This window comes from Myodes glareolus, chromosome 4, assembly GCF_982192425.1.
Source record: "Myodes glareolus chromosome 4, mMyoGla1.1, whole genome shotgun sequence".
Lineage (NCBI taxonomy): Eukaryota > Metazoa > Chordata > Mammalia > Rodentia > Cricetidae > Myodes > Myodes glareolus.
In genome coordinates this window covers 39209694-39229525 of record NC_142029.1, presented here as the reverse complement: position 1 = coordinate 39229525, position 19832 = coordinate 39209694, and the positions used below count along the sequence as shown (strand labels likewise).

General features: G+C 40.9%; 1 protein-coding gene across 6 annotated transcripts in view; it reads right to left on the bottom strand.

The window, feature by feature from the left end:
* The window catches only part of Senp6 (SUMO specific peptidase 6), an 88730-nt gene extending 69127 nt beyond the window's left edge, over positions 1-19603 (bottom strand). For 4 of the 6 annotated variants that reach the window (XM_087905429.1, XM_087905431.1, XM_087905432.1 and 1 more), the window contains exon 1: positions 19178-19602. Coding sequence is in view for 2 of the 6 variants with exons in the window: in XM_087905427.1 (XP_087761553.1) it covers positions 1634-1727; positions 19178-19229 (146 nt within the window). In the remaining 4 variants the exon portion in view is untranslated. Of the gene's footprint in view, positions 1-1633; positions 1728-19177 lie in introns of all 6 variants that reach the window. The other 2 variants (XM_087905427.1, XM_087905428.1) reach the window with 1 other exon arrangement.
* Between the last annotated feature and the right edge of the window lie 229 nt (positions 19604-19832).

Sequence of the window (19832 nt, the reverse complement as noted above, 5' to 3'; positions counted from 1 at the left end):
CAGCAATCTTTTGCTAGAACTAATGGCCATCATGTTACTACATTAACAGCTCACCAGCAACCTCAACATGACCAAAAAGATGAAATCCCTAAGGAACACAATAAATTGCAGAGTGCAATCCATACACGAAATGCATACAATGGCACCTTAATAGATCATTTTTAAAAGATAACTGTGAGAAATCTTCCAGAACAGAAATCAAATATCCTTTTGATAATTCTGCTATATATAGTAAACTCCAAGCTATCTGTAATAAAAACATGTTTTGCTTCATTGTTATATAACAACATATATAATTATATATGTTAATATAAAAATTCTCTTCTAAAAATTATATTAAAATGTTTGAAAGGTAAAGTATTTCTGCAGTAATTTCATATTTAGTCCCATTTTTAAAAACTATGTAAATATTAAATAACTATTTACTGGGGGAAAAATTAAAAATAACCAGAAAAAAGGGTAGGATGATCACAAAACAGTGACTTTATTGAAATAAATGTATCAGTTCGAAGTTGTCTTTCAAATAAAATTACCTGAAATAATGGACAGGAAATACTTAAATGATAACACATGTAAAGATTCCTTTAAAGAGCTGGTGTAGTGAAGCACATGCGCAGTTCTAGCACTAAGAGGATAGCTACTAAGGCAGGACAGCTACAAGTGTAAAGCCACTCTGAGCTAGACAGTGACTTACAGCCTCAAAATTGGGAAAATAAAATTTGTAAACATGCAGTGGCACACAACTTAAATTTTAGCACTTGGAAGTCAGGGGCAGGTGGATACTACAGTTTCCAGGTCAGCCTGGTCTATAGAATAAATTCCAGGACAGCCAGGGCTGTTATACAGAGAAACCCTGTTCGGAAAACAAACAAAAAGAGTAAATAAATATAATTATATAGAGAGCTCTGCCTAAATTTTGTGTATTTATACGTCTCTGAATTTTTTTCTGCCAGTGAAAAAGGAAGTCAGTAAACCAATAACTTAAAAATGTATTGAATTTGCAACATGATTATCATAGTATGCAAAAGTACTGCTGTAACTCTTATTAAAGGCAATGGAAGCACGCCATGGAAGAGCACTCTCCTAGGTAAGGCTCTGACTTCATCTACAGGGTACTATCAAAAGCAACAACAAAACCCACACCTCTTTTGTAAAATTTCACACAGCAGTGACTTCAAGCACAACACTGCTTTCACTTCTGTCTGGACAATGCCTATTCATAGCATCCAAACTGCTGTGCTTTCCCTGAAGGAAATGTGATTAAAGGTGGATGTGGTGGTCACAGGTTCACAAGCTGAAAACAGAAGACTTAATCTTTCATATCAGTTTAGAGGACTGATGACTTGTGGGTTTTCGGATTGTTTCCAAAAAAGCTGTCTTTTATAGAGGAGCCAAGACTACTTGAGTTTGAAAACTTGTCTGGTCCTTCTTCAGTCGTTAGAAAATATGAATTACATACACATACATTTTGAATATAAACATAAAGAAATATAAGCAAAATTATTTACCAACAATACTGATTTATCTCTTCTTACTGCAAAAAGATACCATAATAAAACTTTCCACAAAGTATAAATTGATTTTCTACTGAAAAGTTTCATTCTTATAAAGTATCAGAGGGAAATATCCTTACTCTTTATCTGCATCTCCTTCACTTTCTTCTTCATGATCAAAGCTCCAATTATTTTTAAAACCTCCATCTCTCTTAGATTCTGATCTAGCCAAAGCTGAAATAAAACAAACTGAAATAAGTATTCATTAATATAACTATTGAATATAAAAGGAATTTGAGCATTTCCCAAACTGATTGTTCTAATTTTTTTTAATCTTAATGCTTTTTTTAAACTATTTTTGTAAGCAACTTACTTCCTCCAAGAGGGAACAAAAACATATTAAAAATTGGTTTTCTAATGAGATATGCCTGTGTCTACTACAGAAACAAATTACTAAAACAATAAAATGGGGGTGAGCACACATGTTTATTTAAAATATATAAAATCAATTTTACTCTCAACCTTTGATCACTGATCCCAGGAATCAGTCCCCCTGATTTAGTCCTCTTGCTTTATTCATGAGAACTACATCCGACCACTAACATTTTCAATAGAATCAATCACCTCTGCCTTCTCACAGAAGGAAAACAAAGCATGACCTTGTATGTTGGCAAGGTAGTCAATTTGATAACCAGAAATCTTCAAATCACCAAAGATATTATTAGAAAACACAGAACAAGTGGGAAGGGTGAAACAAATGACGTTCGAAAGCTAAGATCTGTCCTGGAGCCACATGACAAAAGTCTAACTTTCTAGAGTTTAGGCTCTTAATGTTATAGAGTTCAGGGTCTTAAAGTCATATGAGAAGTCAGACTGACCCAAAGGGTAGGAAAAAGAAAAATGTAACTAACCAGTGATGACCTACCCTTTGATCTGAACTTGCCACTTGAATTACCAAGGACAACGTATATCCAACTACAAGGCCTGGTGGGGAAGCAAAAGCTCAGTGATACAGTGCTTGTCCAATATGCTACAGACACTGGCTTCGATCTCCAGCACCATAAAACATAAATAAATAAAGTGAAAATATAAAGTGTATCTAACCATTGGCTGCAGCCAAAGCACAGCCATGAATGCAGCCCAACACGAAATTGCAAACTTAAAATATTATGAGATTATTTTCTACTTAATTTCATGATTCTCAATCATGACCTCTGTAGGTTACAATTTCAGGTTACAATGCCAAAAGGCTAGGCATCCATCTAAATGTTTGTATCTCTTAAAAAAAAATCAGATTTTTTTCCTTAAAGTTAAGGATAAATTTGTTAGTTTTTTTTTTTTTTAAGGCTGACAACCTGAAAATCTTGGCATCTTCCTAGAGAAGAAAAATGGAGCCAGGAAGGGGAAAAGCTATGTTGCTTGAGTTGAGTCAGCAGGTAGGACAGCCACATGGCAAAAAAAGCAGTCAAATAGTAGGAGGTGGGCTTTAGAGAAAGAATAAGAAAATATAAAGTAAGGATTATTGTGGGAACTGTCACGAATTCAAATTTTTTTAAAAAAAATCACACCCCTAAGATAATAGTGCTAAGAGTGGGAACTTTGGGAGATATGGGGCAGAATCCACAGCGATGGGCTAAATCCTATAAAAGAGACCCATGGATGTTGGTTTACCCTTCCTCCATGGGAGGATATAGTTACAAGTTGCCATGTGTGAGAAAGAAAACGCTACCAGGTAAGAATCTGGATACTCTGATTTCACTGTCCAGCCTCTAGCACTGAGAAATTCATCTAGAACTGGTCATGGTAGTGCATATCAGTCAACCCAGTACTTGGGAGGTTAAAGCAGGATCACAAGTTCATGGCCAGCCTGGGCTACACAGAATTTGAAAACAGTCTTAGCTACATAGTAAAGACCCCCATCCCACTCCCAAAGTGTCAACAAAGACAAATGATGAAGTCTGTGAAACTTTTAACAGCACTTCAAAGAGGCTAGGTAGAGCATTCTCAAACACAAACCCTCAGTTACTAAGAGTTGAGACCAGAATTTTTACAATCTATGTGATATAGAAGTCTATAATTAAAACAGCTCCCTTTTTGGTCTCTGATACCTGAGTCAACAAAGGGCATCAGAATTTGAAAGCACTGCAACTAGACATTCACAGTATGCTGCCTTCTTTAGAAGTTGGCGTGTGGCAAATTTGACTACCTTACTGTGAAGGCTAGTTTTAGTTACTAAGCTAATAGACTCTAGAATCTTGTGGGGATACAGTTTCAATGAAGGGTTGCCTAGATTAACTGGCCCATGGACATAACTGTGGAGAATCGTCTTGATTGTACTAACTGAGTTGGGGAGAACTCACCCACTCTAGATGGCACCACTCCCTGTGTTTTGGGGTCCTGTACTATGAAAAAGTAGAAAAAAACCTGCCGGGTGGTGGTGGCTCACGCCTTTAATTCTAGCACTTGGGAGGCAGAGGCAGGCAGATCTCTGAGTTCAAGGCCAGCATGGTCTACAAGAGCTAGTTCCAGGACAGGCTCCAAAGCTACAGAGAAACTCTGTCTTGGAAGAAAAAAAAAGTAGAAAAAAAAAACAAAAACAACTGAGCACGTGCATGCATGATTCTTTCGTTTTCTCTCTGCCCTTAACTAGATATGACTAGGTGTTTCAAGCTCCTGCTTTCCTGACTTCATTCAAGCAATGGTAAACTGTAATTTTGTGAGCTAAATTAAATGTTTTCTTCTCCTAAGCCACTTTTACCGTGGTATTTTATAACAGCAACCAAAACTAAACCGGGACACTTAGCAAAGTGTACAAAGTACAAGGAAAAGTGTAACTGGGGCACCAAAGTGAAAAGCCAAACTAACCTAGAGTGCCAGTCAAATGAGACACATAGTTATATATTGGACATCACAAACTCTTGTTCCATACTGTTTTGTGAATGAACTACCCAAACTAAGAGGACAACATGGCATCATCACTCAGTCACTATTGAGAATGTTAGTCAAGACTCAAACAATAAATGCTCCATGTTTAAAAAACCAGAGGCTAGAGGGAAGGTCCCGTGGGTAAAAATACTGGTTTAACAATCGTGAGGACCAGATTTTGACCTCAGCATCCATGTAACAAGATGGACAGACACTGGAGTATTGTTGGGGCTTGTTGTTCAAAAACAGCTGAGAAAATGCAAACCCCAAGTTCAGGCCGAGACCTGCTCTCAAAAGTAGTAGGTAAATAGTGATAGGGAGACCCCCAATATCCTTTTCAGATCTCCCTGTGCACACACAGGAGCATATAGCCACATGCAGGCACAATACACATATACACATATACAAATATACAAATAAGAAAAAAATACAAACTACAGAACTGGTTAGATATTAACCTCTCAAATAAAGGACACATTCTCCTTAGAAAAAAAATTAAATAATTTTATGTATATGCCCTGAGAGAAATTCTTCAGAACAGGCCAGACTTAGCTCATTTAAACAAACAAACACATGAAAACAAAAAAAAACAAAAAAAAAAAGAGGATTTAGAAAGCAGAGAGCCAGGCAGTGGTGGCACACATCTTCAATCCCAGAACTCAGGAGGCAGAGGCAGAGGCAGGTAGGTCTGTGAGTTTGAGCCCAGTCTGGTCTACAGAGCAAGTTCCAGGACAGTCCCTACTATAAAGAGAAGCCCTGTCTGTGTGGGGAGCAAAAAGAAGAGAAAAAAGAAAAAAACAAAACAAACAAAAAAACCCAAACAAACAAAATAGAAAGTGTAAAAATCCAACCAACACTTTTACATTCAAGTGTTGAAGGTTCCATCAACTGTGATGTTGTATTCACAGTATCACAACCTTTAATACAGTAGGAGAGAAAAGCACCTCAGTTTTTCTGTTTTCTAAACCTCCTAATGCAATTTAACCACCAGGAGTAATCAAACAAGCCCCCAAATGAGACACTCTAAAATACCTAATCAGAACTTCTCCAAAAAGAGATTAAGCAACTGTCAGAGAACAAGGAAGTAGGCATGGTGATGCAGGTGGGGGGGGGGGGGGGTTGGTGAATATGGTGTCATGTAAGTCTACAAAGTCAGCTCCGAGCTAGCCAAGGCTATGCAGCAAGACCAGGAAAGAGAGTTACTTTAGCAGTCTCTGTATGTTTCTTTCTCCTTCTCTGCCTCCCCTGCTCCCCCCTCAAAAAAATGTACAAGTTTAAATCTGGAGCCCAAACTAAAAGGTGACTGGTGACTCTAAGTGTTCATGGAAACCTCTTGCTCTGTATCAGACGAGAGCAAAGGGGCCTGAGGTGCACGATCTCACACACCACAGTCTCCATACTGTGAAAACACAAAATTTATCTGAGAGTCTGATCACAAAAAGTAGCTGAAAAGGTACCACCTAGAGAAGTATTTTGCTAGGGTCAACCTGGAAAGCATACAGATGCAGATACAACTGTGGTCCAAAGAGGTCAGGAGCTAGCTGAAGCTGACAACAGAACTTGGCATTGTCCATGTAGTAGGGATTTTTCAGGCTTGCTTTCAAACAAAGACTTAAGAATGAGTGGATCGCCTGGCAGTGGTGGCACACACCTTTAATCCCAGCACTTGGGAGGCAGAGGCAGGCGGATATTCATGAATGCGAGGCCAGCCTGGTCTACAAGAGTTAGTTCTAGGACAGGTTCCAAAGCTACAGAGAAATCCTGTCTCGAAAAACCAAATAAATAAATAAATAGAGTGTGGGTTAGCAGGACAATGATGGCACACGCCTTTAATTCCAGCACTCGGGAGGCAGAGGCAGGCAGATCTCTGTGAGTCCGAGGCCAGCCTGGCCTACAGCGCTAGTTCTAGGACAAAGAATCCCTGTCTTGAAAAACAAAACAAAACAAAACAATAAAACAAACAAAAACAAAAAAAGAAATAAAGAAAAAATAATGAGTGGATCATCCATTTTTACCTCCATGGTTCCAGAGAACCACAAAAGCCACACAAAAGTCCTCGCCCGCCACTGTGTGAAGGTGAAGTGAAACCTAGGTAGTAAACTGCCGTAATTTGCATGAAAATATCCCCTATTGGCTCACGTGTTTGAATACTTGGTTCCTAGCTCTTTGGCATTGTTTGGAAAGGTTACAGAATCTTCAGGAGGTGGAAACTCGCTGGAAGAAGTGAGTCAAGCCCCATTTCCTGCTCACTCCCTGCTTTCTGACTATAGAAACAATATGATCATAGGGTATACGTTTTACTGCTCCAGTTAGAAGGGAGGTTTGCCTTTCAGTTGATTGTATTACTAACCTAAGTTAGTCTAAGTTGATTTATGTATTTGGTACATTTTTATGCCTACTACTTTTAATTGAATTCACTCGTGATTAATTAGTGTTTCTCATCTTCTATTAGTTCTGAAGTCTTATTCAATAATATCATTAATATCACTATTCATTAACTTTCAAGTATCTCTGAAGGAATTTTTATATTGGTCAATGCTATTCCTTTTAAGATATTGATTTCTCATTGATTATCCATCAGCACTTTGTGTGTCAAACAGTGGCATATCTGATTCTGCAATGCAGAATTAATCAAATTTATTCAATCATTCATTTCTATCAGAGCATCCAAGATAATTTTCACATTGTTTATCAACTTATTGTTTTTAATCTTTGTTAATGTATTATTGATTAAATAATAAATTGTTATTTATTATAATAAATATATTTCATAATTACTAAGGAAAAAAAAAGAAGCAGCAGCAATGTGATAAACCAGCCTCCTGGCTCCTGTTTCCGTGCCTTTCTGAACATGACGACATCTCCCAGACTGTAAGACAAAATAAACCCTGTAAAGTGCTTCTTTTTCTTTCTTCTTTTTGAAGACAGGCTCTCACTGTACTCTATGCTGCTTCAAATTCTCAAGCGCTGTGAATCACCTGAACTTCTGATGCTGCCATCTCCACCTGCACAGTGCTGGGATTAGAGATACGCAGCAACCTGCCCAGTCTAAGTAGTGCTGGGGACAGAAACAGGGCTGCATGCATATCAGGCAAAAACTTCAAATCCTCAAAGGTCCTTGAGTATTTACATGCCACCACACTGTTATGAGTAACACTGGTTGTTTTGTTATTATTTTAAATTAGAAACAAAGTTTCTTCCATTGGTAGGAATCAAGCCCAGGACCTAGTGCATTAACAGGCAAGCACTCTTAACAGTAAAGCCATCTCTCTAGCTCAATACATTTTTTTCTTCTATATTCTCCACTAAATTAACAGTGATGTAAGGAGAAAAACAGAGAGACGATAATAGTAAATGAAAGATGCAACAAAAATAGCAGAAAGGGGCTAAAGAAATTGCTCAATAATTAAGAGTACTTGCTGCTCTTCTAGAGGACTTGAGTTTGGTTCCCAGCACCCACATCAGCTGGCTCATAACCACATGTTACTCAAGAGGATCCAACATCCTCTTCTAGCCTCTGAGCACCCCCCCATAACATTTACGCTAACATATAATTTTAAAGGAGCAAAAGATTAAATTTTAATCATAGGTAGGAACTATTTTAGTTGAACCTGAAAGAGGGTAAGGGCAGTACATGCAATTGTTTGGAGGGAGGAAACAGAAGGAGAAATGATGTGATTATATTATAATCTCAAAAAATAAAAAGATTAAAATAAATTATTTTAGTAGGACATGTTCAATCTAAAGAAATCAACCAAAGATTACTCTCCAGAATAGAGAGAATCCATCAAAGAATACAGATGCTGGGGGCTGAAGAAATGGCTTGGCGATCACTGCAGGTGTGGTTTCCAATACCTACATGAGGCAGTTCGAAAGCACCTGAAACTGCAACCATAGAGAATACAATGCTTCTGACCTTCACAGGCACCTGAACTCATGTACAATACACCGCCACCACAGGCAGACAAGACCCCTCTACCACAGGCAGTCATAGACAGACAGACAGACAGACAGACAGACAGACACACACACACACACACACACTTACAAATATTGCTGTTTTAATTAGCTTTCTGTTGCTTTGATAAACATCAACAAAAGCAACTCAAGAAAAAAAAATGATGTATTTGACTTATAGGTTATAGTTCACCATTAAGAGAAGGAAAGATAGAAATTCAAGACAGAATTCTGAAGGCAAGAACTGAAGCAGAGACCAAGGAGGAATACTGCTTACTAGAGTACTTTTTATGGCTTGCTCAGCTTGCTCTCTGATTCAGTACAGGCCCACCTGCATCCTGCAACCCACAGAGGGTTGACCTCTCCTCCATCCATTAGCAATTAAGAAAAATGTCCTAAAAACATGCTCACAAGCTAATCTGATAGAGACAATCATTCAGTTGAGGTTCCCTCTTCCCAGATACACCAAGTTTACAACTAAAACTAACTACAACTGTCTAGTGCTAGGTTTGAACACAATAGGTAATTGTGAACCTTGAATAATCAATTTTTACACAACGAAAGAAATATTCAACCTTGGTATGAAGTACTGTAACTTCAAGTTCCACGTGACACTCAATCAGAGGACAAAATTAAATTAAATGGTTGTAAGAGGATGATGATACCTAGAAAAAAGAAAACGTAAAATCTGATGAAATGTTTTCAGATATCAATTTGGACAGTGAAGTTGAATTTGCTCAAACAATATCTAGACATTCCACCAAGTACACAACAGGCCAGGTGCGGGAAACTATGATGCAGCTGGATCTGGCTTGCTGTTTATTATAAACGCTACCAAGTATGATAGCACACACCTTCAGTCCCGGCTATATTCCTTTACGCAGGAAGTGAAGGCAGGTGGATCTCTAAGTTTCAGGCTGGTCACAGTTATGTAGCAAGATCCCCATCTCAAAAAAAAAAAAAAAAAAAAGTGGGGGGCACAACAATTAGGTTAAAAAAAGGCACAACAATTATATAAGTGTGAATAGTATTTATATAAGAATGCATATATACCTATGTATATATAGGTGTATGTCTGTAACTCAGTGATAGATACATAAAGAATAAAGAAATGGCTGGGTGGTAGTGGTGCACACCTTCAATCCTAGCATTCAGGAAGAAGAGGCAGGCGGATCTCTGAGTTTGAGGCCAGCCTGCTGCTCTACTGAGCAAGTTCCAGAACAGTCAAGAAACGAGAGAAATCTGTCTTGAAACCCACCCGCCCCCCCCCAAAAAAAACCCAAAAACAACAAAACAAAACAAAACCACATAAAGGTGTTCTAGGTACAATGACACAAAACTATAATCCAGAAGTCAGGATGAGTTGAGGCAAAAGGATTGTCATGAGTTCAAAACCAGTCTAGGTTATGCAGTAAATATCTGGCCAGGCAGGGTTATATACATAGCAAGATCCTGGTGGGGGGGGGGGGGGTGGGTAATTTAAAAAAGTAACAGAAACCTTAAAAAAGTATAGCAGTCTGAGATGGTGCTGAGTCACTCTCAAATACTCCAAAGGCAGTTTCTATGGAGTCCCTGGCTCCCCATTTAAGTCTAAGCCCACTGTTGCGATGCTAACTACTCAAAGGTAAGTCAAGACTACATGGAGAGGGAGCAGGCCAGCCAGGTGAACTCCAGCATGAAGCCAACCTGGAATCAGAGCAGCCAAGTCAGGGCAGTATCTGCCCTACAACTGTCTCATGGAGCCTCCCAAATCACTCAGCTGAGCTGTCCACAAATTAACACATCTCTGCAAATGTTTATCTTTTAGTAAAGAAAGCAGAACAGTACTTGAAGATTAAGCTTCTGAACATAACCATGAGAATAACAAAATTAGACTTTTCTATAGTCACAAAATGCATAAGATTCTCTCCCTCATGATAACCCAGCTATTGTTAATTCAATTAATTTTCTTTGCCTAGTTTCAGAAAATCCTCTATCAGTTTTTGATCAACGTAGGCCTAACGACTTGATGTCGCTTTGTTTTATGTTCTCATCTATTCCACCCCACCCCAGTGCTAGGATGGGAGTACAGAGTCTCGCATGCTAGGCAAACATTCTATCACTAAGCTACATCCCTAGCCCTGTTTTGTTTTTTTGTATAATTCATGAACTGTTCTGAATCTGCAAACTTGAATCTCATAAAACCTGTCCCTTGTAATTTGAGAAAAGCAGCAGTCTTTCATTTATTTACCATGTTTGACCACTGTGGACACAAACCCTATAACAATTTCTCTTGCACTCTGGCTATAACTCTTAGTCTGAACTGTCAACAAATCTGTCTTTAAATTTTTTATTCTTACTGTTTTCTCTCTTAGTAACTAAAGAACTCTGACCTTTTCTTTATTCTAGCACACTCTTGAACCTTACGGTCATTATTAGATAAAACTGAACACAAGAAATGTTAGAGCACAACATTCAATCTTATCACCAAGGCAGCTATTAAGTGACTGATATAAAAATTACATAAAAGACAGGAACAACTGGGCTTGGGGACATATGCTTTTAATTCCAATACTGAAGTACAAGGGGAGATGGATCTCTGAGTTCCAGGTCTGCCAGGACTTACATAGAATAACTTCGGGGGAAGGGGGCATCGAAGGCTGGATAGAGAGGATGGTTGTCAAGATTTTTCACCTTGTTACTCAGAGTGCAATTTAAAACCATGACTTGTTTATTGTTGGAATTTTCCATCTGATCTTTTCAGACTATGTGTGATCATGTGCAAATGAAACCAAGCAAAGAGAAACTGGATAGGAGGAGAACACTGCACTATGACTTTGTTGGAGAGCTGGAAAAACAATTAGGGGATAAAGAGACATCCTGGTACTTATGCCACTGGGTGGTGGGCCCTTGCCCTCTTCTTGCATCTGGATGGCCTTGTAAAGCTTAGAAGCTCCTTATGCTCTCCTACAGCACAGTACTGCCTTACCAATAAATGACAATGTCCCAGAGCTACCTAATGGTTCCTTCTCTTACATAGAGCCCCTCCTCCTCTTGGAGCGTTTCAGGAAAGAAAGAAAAGTATACAACAAAGCACTGCAGGAATAAAGAAAAAGTGCTGAAGAAAGCTATGGCTATCAGTTAGGCCCCAAGCTCCAATTCTCATCTCATTTGCTCTGGATCATAGAACCTATCCGCACCTTTTGAGTTCCTCCAATATTCAATATATTTTGTAATGTCAAGATCAATTTACAGACTATAAGACAAAGAGTTCATAATTTTCTATTCTTTCTCACTATACTAATTTATCTATAGTATCAAGATCAGCAACTAACATTTTTTAAAAAAGAAAAACTAAAGAGATCAAAACGGGGGAGCAAAGTTTAAAAAAGCCACCAAAAAAACCCTCTAAAGTCCAAATAAATGAGATAGCATGATAAAAGATAAGTAATGGAAAATTTTCTACAAATTAAGAAAATAAAAGCACTAACACACACGGTGCTTAGATTGAGATTGTTTACATGTATAATATAATAAAAACCTATTTAATACTCATAGTAATCTTAGGAGGAAATGGCTATAGATGGGTAACTATCTTCCCATGTGTTAAAGGTATAGCGGTTAGACTGAAGTCTTAGTTACTTTTCTATTAACAAAATACCCATTACAAAGCAATGTATAAAAGAAAGTGTTTAATTTGACTCTGATTTCAGAGAGGTGGAGTTTATGATGGAGCAGAAACAGTTGAGACCTCACATCTGATCGAGCAGAGAGGACACAATGGGAATGGCCTAAGTCTTTTGAAACCTCAAAGTGTGTTCCCACTAACACACCTCCCCCAAAGCTTCACCTCCTAATCATTCCCAAACAGTTCCACCATGCATTCACACATTCACACAAATGAGCTATGAAGGTCATTCTTACCAAAGCCACCTCTACTAGGTGGGGCACCAAGATCATACCCTAGAAGGCTATCAGACCACTGCCCCCAGTCACAAAGTGAGTAACTTTCTTCACCATGTGCTTTTAGTATGATAAACTGCTTCACCAAAGGCCCCGAAAACTGCAGACCAACTAACCATGTACTGAAGACTGCAAACTACCAACCGAATTTAAGTCGGGTTTCTCAGTATTTTGTCACTCTGGAAGGTAGCTCACTAACACAACATAGTTATCTTTGCTTTATGACTGAGGAAGCCCAGATAAGATAAACTGTTAAATAATATAGTCAGGGGTAGGAGCATGGCATTCTGGCTACAGAGTTCATATTCTAAATGTATTTTAAGAATCATGTTTATACACAAGTATAATTCTATTCTCCTGTTTCACATGACCATATAAAAATTATCACTTAGATTGAAATAAAAACAGGAAATAGCCATAAGTAAGAAGTAAATAAGGAATGGCATCAGGAAGCAATTCCTACAAAGAAATCAATACAAGTTTAACCAACTATACAGCTTACATCCCAGCAATGGAAGCTGGGGCAGGGTGACATAAAATGTCCATCAGTAGAGGACAGGCTAAGCTACACACCAACTTCTAAGTCATTCATCCTGGGCTACCTACTCAGAACTCCCCTCCCCCAATGCGTCCAAAGCAAACAAACAACAAAGAAAAGCAATACTAAATAAAGAACCTGGAGATGTTTCTGAGTAAATCTAAAGGTCTGGCCCACACTCCATGGAAGGACAAACTGAGTTTGAGTTCAACAGATAGTTATTAAAAATTGCTGTCCTGTGAAACTGGCGGACTGACTGAGTTCTAAACTAGTTTCACATATAAAAGTATAGCTAAGTATAATGGAAAACACTTCTTATTGGAGACAGAAACATTTTGCTGATTTAGAGACAAGAGGAGGGGGAGGGAGGATAGCTCAGTGAGCCTGACCACCTTAGTTCAGTCTCCTGGGATCAAAAAGTTCAAGGTCATCTACCACAACAGAGTTTAAGGTCAACACAAAAAGGGAAGACTTAAAAACCATCTACTTGCTAATGTACCTGACACTTAGAGGACTACAGAACATGCATTTTTTTTCAAGTACATTCTCCAATTAAGAATACAATACATTACAGGGAATAAAATATGTCTCAAGATTTTTTTAATTAAAATTATGTAAAGGATGTTCTGTAGCTACATATCAATTATTAAAAATGAGCAATGCTGTATATACCAGCACATGCCTGTATGCTCATCACTGGAAGGAAGAAACAGGATTCTGAAGGGGATTTGCCAAGCTGGCCAGACTAGCTGAATCACAAACTCCAGGTTCAGTGAAGATTCTGTATTAAAAACGAAGGTCGAGTTTTTCCTTGGCACTGAGGCACAGGTGCACCCAACATTCAGCTTTCCATGAACCATGGTCCAGGAAGGCATTGCTGCTGGAAGCTTCATGGATGTTAGTACTACTCTACAAGAGATGATAAAGACCTCTCATCTATGATGGTTTAGCATGTAGACTCTGTGAAGCTTCCAAAGCCTTGGGCAAGCCCCAAGCCTAGCTTTGTCTGCTGGCACACAACTATGATGAGCCTATGTATGTCAAGTTGGTGAAAGCACTTTATGCCGAGAATAAAAATCAACCTGATTAAGGTTGATAACAAGAAATGGGAAATGGTTGGATGCAGTTGTGTAACTATTAAGGACTACCTATAGCAAGAATTTCAAGCTAATGATATTATCAAAGAGTACTTTAAATGCAAGAAACAAAAAAATAAAATACTTGGCTCATTAAAATAAATAAATAAAGGCTGAGGGCTGGGGAGATGGCTCAATGGGCGAAGCACTTCATAAGCCAGCATGAGAAACTGCTCCAATGTCCAAAACCACAGAAAGCCAGTGCAAAAATCACAGCTCTTCTACAGGCAGGCAGGAAGACAAGCAAGCAGGACAGTTCCAAGTGTAGGCAAACAACAAAAGGGACTCCATCTCAAACAAGGTAGGAGGCAAAGACTGATGCTTGAAGCTGTCCTCTGACCTGTACATGTACACTGTGGCAAGTATGTGCTCACATCTGTATACATAAACAGGGGCACATACATACAAACATGCATCATTAAAAAGAAAAGAAAGTATCACATTTAGAAGGGCTAGAGAGATGTCTTAGGAGTTAAGAACACTTGTTTCTGCAGAGAACCAGGGTTCGAAAGACAGCATCTCTGACTCCAATTCCAGGGGATCCAACATTGCTTCCGACTTCTGCCAGCCCCTGCATGCATGTACTGCATGTACAACTCATGTACATACACATAAATGAAGATAAACCTTTTCTTTAAAGATTAAAAAAAAAGTGTAGACTAATGGAAGGCAATTTGACATCCGGCCTCAACAAGCATAAGCAGGAGCCCATGCATGCACTTATGAGTTCTCTTGTGGGGTCTCTCTCTCTCTCTCTCTCTCTCTCTCTCTCTCTCTCTCTCTCTCACACACACACACACACACACACACTGGGAGAATGAAATAGCAAAAATAATTCAGATTGCAGAAAAAAGGTAAAGAGAAAGCAACCTAGCTCTAAGTAAGCGCACTCTATAAGCAAATGTTGACACTGTTTTCATCCCCTTAAATGCGCCTTGTTCCTTCTATTTTTACTGTCTCTTCCTGGAAAGCTCTGTCTCGCCACCACTCCTCCTATTCACCCTTTAAGGCACTATGACAGATAAAATGCTTATTATAAATAACTCATTTGTTATACATTGGTGTGGGAGAATTGTCTGTATTCTGTCAATCATGAATTTTAATAAAACACTGATTGGCCAGGCAGGAAGTATAGGCGGGTCAACCAGACAGGAAGTAGAAGTGGGGCAATGAGAATAGAAGGCTAGGGAGCAGGAAGCTCCCTCTGCCAATCCTGCTCAGACCACCGAAGAAGCAGCATGTTAGCTGACAGCTGAAAAAGGTACCAAGCCATATGGCTAACATAGATCAGAATAATGGGTTAATATAAGCTATAAGAGTTAACAAGAAGCCTGAGCTAATGGGCCAATCAGCTTTATAACTAATAGATATCTTTGTGTGATTTTCTTTGGGGCTTGCCGTCTGTGGGGTACTGGGCAGGACAGACACCCCAACAAGCCAGCCCTCATACTACAATACATGACAGTTGTAATTTTATGATTATGATTTTGATTATTCCTTATTATTCAGGACACCCGGGAAAGCACCATGCGCCTCTGCTCTAAGCAGCAACTAAACAGCATGACGAATGAACAGACGCTGGCGAAACCGTGACAGGTGAAAGGGGGTGTTACAGCAGTAGATGAGCATCAGTGAAAGTTCCACACGAGAACAACACACTTTCTCTACAGCAGCGACAACACAACACAGAACCAGGGTTCTCCTTAATAGTTACAACACATCCTAGAGCAAAGATATCAGACCTGGGACCCAGCAGAGCGTCACTCCCCTTCTCAGTCCACTCAGCCCAGAACCTCATACTAACCCTCAAAAAAGGATCTTGGTGTCTTTCTTTATTCTCATCTTAAGTGGATACTGCATGAATAAGTCTTACTCTATTCTGATCTTCAACCTCCTGACTCTCCTTTTCCAATTTTCAAGCCAGGCTTACTTCTACCAAAATTGTTGCAATGTTTTGTTTGTTATTCATCTCCCTTTTATTCTTACACTTTTATAATTTACTGCAGATAAGGCAGTCAAAATGACAAAAAAACAAAACAAAACAAAAAAGTCTTGTATATCCCACAGGGATAACCTTTAACTTCTGAGTCTCCAGCTTCCACCTCCCAAGCACTGGGATTACAGGTGGCCACCACCCTGTCTGTTTTATGCCTTGCTGAGGATCAAACCCAAGATTTTGTGGATGTTAGGCAAGCACTCTACTACTAAGCAAGCACTACAGACAAGTATGTATATATGTACAAAGTATATTCAGACACTTTTCTTGCTCCCAGTTCTCCAATGGCTTCCTATTCTTTGGAAAAAGACACAATCACAACCCTGTATCACAGAGCTTCTACCCCTCTCTCCCATAATCTCAAGCAATAAAACCACAAATGGCCTCTGAACCTTTGTATGCATCACCCCTTTGAGTATCTCGTGATTAAGGGGTTCACTCGGAAGCCCCTCTTTAAAGACACCTTCCTTTTTTTTTTTTTTTTGAGATAGGGTTTCTATGTTTAGCTCTGGCTGTCCTGGAACTTGCTCTGTAGACCAGGTTGGCCTCGAACTCAGAGATCCGCCTGCATTGCTCTCCATGTTTCTTTCATAGCCTTTATCACTTCATAATGATCTAGTTTATTCATTAATAGCAAATTAGATATAAGAATATGACAGGAAAACTGCAAACTAATTACTTCAATAGAGCTTTTATTTCTCTCTGGCTGAAAAGTAAAAAGAAATCATTTGATAAATTGTTAAGAAAATAAAACCGTATTCCATGTATGCGTGTGCGGATTTGTGGAGCACAGGTGGCATCAGGACGTTACAGACACAGGTCAAGTTTGAGCAGACCTCAGAAAGCTGATACAAGTTTTGAAAAATTTTCGAAATGCATTGGTTTCTGTTTGTTTTTGTTTTTCTTTGTTTATTTCCCACTGGTTGGCAGTCTCTCCCATTAAAATACACTTCTATGAAGGCAGTGACTTCGAGTATTTCATTCACTGTTTTATTCCAACCAAAAAGACAAGGCTACTAAAAATGTTTGATGAGTTAAAAAAAAATACTGTCAAAGAAATCAAAGCATAATATAGGGATCTTTAAAATATCAAACCTAAGGGCTGGAGAGATAGATGGTTCATGGGTCAAGACCTCTTGCTGCTCTTGCAGTGAACCCAAGTTCAGTTCACTGTACCTATACAGTGGTTCACAACCATCTATACTTCCAGTTCCAGGTAACTGGATGCCTTCTTTCTTTACCTGTGGCACCAGGCTTGTACAGGCTGCACATACACATAGGCAAAAAAAAAAAAAAAAAAAATCCTACACAGAAAATAAAAGTTTAAAAAGAGGTTTTAAAAATAATTAATCCTAAAAAAAAAAAAAATCACCTATCTGTAATCCTAGTGCTTGAGAAGCTGAGGCAAGAGGATTCCAGAAGTTCAAGGCTGGCCTGGTGTAAACCTTTTTAACTACTGAATGAGACAAGGTGGAACTCACACTTCCACATCAGTGCATTTCCGGACACTAATGTTAGGATAAACTAAAGCAACTGACAGTCACATCAGCCTGCTAGTGATGGCTTTGTGCCTGTTTTCCCCTCCCTGTGTTTATCCACTCAGGTTTAAACTGAGTTAGCAGCCTACAGAAGACCAAAATTTACAAAATCCCACAAGTCTAATCCTCTTCCTGGTGAATATAAACATCAGAAAGCCACCGCTTGAGTTTCCAATTTCCAAACAAAAAAACAGAAGGCCTAGCACAACCTGCAATCGATCTGTTGGCAGGTTACCTACCGTGGTCAAACAAGTATGGAGGTAACAGGAAATGAACTCAGGAAAACACACGCGCTTTCCTTATCTTGTGAGGAAAACTATAGAAAGGTTTCATCACTTTTTATATCAAGTCTGGCTTGCAAGGCAAAGTAAGCTTGTTTTTCCCACTTGCCTATTCTCAAGTATGAAAAATAAAGAAAATTATTTTTGCTCTTCTCTTAGCCTCCATTCATTAGCTGAGTACCTCCTCTGGAGGCAGTGAACAGGGCATTATGCCACCCTCCCACAGAAATCTAAGGTTCTTTCTTAACCTTAATTTATATCTTCTTAATCCAGTAATGCTTCTAAATTATTTCTTAAAGCAGGACCTGGATATATTTCACCTGGGGGGAAAAATACCTTCAAATTACTCAGAGTAATTCTTTTGTTGTTTTTGGTTTGGTTTTTGGAGACAGGATTTCTCTGTGTTGCCACGGCTATCCTGGAACTCGCTCTGTAGTCCAGGCTGGCTTTGAACTCACAGAGATCCACTTGCCTCGGCCTCCCTAGTGCTGGAATCAAAGGCCTGTGCCACCACTGCCCGGCAAGAGTATTTTATTCTTAACAAGCACGGAATGCAGACTCATTTTCCTAAACATACTCATAAACTCAATTACCAGAAAAATTAAATAAAGTCGTGTGAACATTATATTCCCGGTGCTGTGAAGGCAAAAGCCAGTATCTTACCCATTTACCACTACCCCAAACCAAAACACACCTTTTTAACCGGCTTAGTCCAACTGAAAATAGTTAACTCTGCCTCTTAAGCGACTAAAAATGGAAACACCCTAACTCTTTCAGCTTCCCTGGCTGTCCCCAAACTGACACTGTGAGGCTCCTTCTCTTTTTTCATTGAAACTGGTTTACAAAGTATGACCAAAACACATCTCATCAGACTATCATCGGGCACCATCGTGTCTAACCTGTACCCCAACGGCAGCGGCCAGCCTTTTAACCAGCTTTTTAACCAGAAGCCTGGGGAACGACAACTACCTCTCCCCTGCCGACTTGGCGCGGCCAATTCCCACCAAGCTCAGCAGTATGAAACTTTGCACGAACGCTGAGCAAGACCTGAAAGCACCCTCCTCTCACCCCCTAGGCAAGCACGGAAAACAGGGAGATGGGGGACTAGTCCGAGCCTTCGGCGTGGCCCTCGCCAGGCCGCCCCGAGGCCTCGGCTCGCAGCGCGGCTACCGCGCCGTCTCGCGCCCGCCTGCCCGAGCCCCTGCCGGGGAGACCCGAACTCGGGGCGCCCGCCATCGACTACCCGGCTCCTCCTGGCAGAGCCAGGCCCTCCTGGAGCACACAGCTGAGTACCACGGCCCGAGGGGCCCCGGTGTCGAGAGTTTCCCCCCACCCCCCACCCTCCCCTGAGTTCGCCGACCGCGAACGCACCTTCCAGAAAAGCAGCCTGCCCAGTGCCGCCGCCGCTCTTGCCCGCCGCCATCTTCCTCTTCCCACGCCACCTCCTCCTTACTCCATGGCCGGCACCGCGGCCGTGCTCGCGGGGAACAGGGGCCGCGCGGCGGGAGGGTAGCAGCCGCAGGTTGGCGGGCCTCGGGCTTGGCCGTACGCGAGCGACGCTGTCCCCCGCCGGGCCGGGTCCCCACACAAAAGCTGGCCGACGCGGCACGGCCTGTCTCGGGCGGACGGGAGGCGCTGAGGCCCGCGGCCTGGGCTGCTTCACCTCAGGCTCCTACCGGGGTCCGTGAGCGGCGGCGGCGACGGCGGCGACGCTTCCCGGGTCCGGCTTCCCTCAGCACACGACTCCCCATCCACCGGCCGCGCCGATCTCCGTGAAGCTCCTCTCCGCCGCTGGCGCCGGGGACGGAGAGCGAGGCGAATGCGCACACGCCGCCTGCGTCCCGGGCCGTAAAATGGCCGCAGCGGCGCGCCGAGCGAGGGCTCCGCGACCGTCAGGCGCCCGCGACCCCTCGCAGCTCCAGCAGTGGCTGCCGCCGCCGCCTGCCCGCCCGCCCACCCCGCCCAGGCGTCAGAGCATCAGCGCATCAGCCCAGGCCTCAGCGACTGTCCATGTGGACGGGGGTGG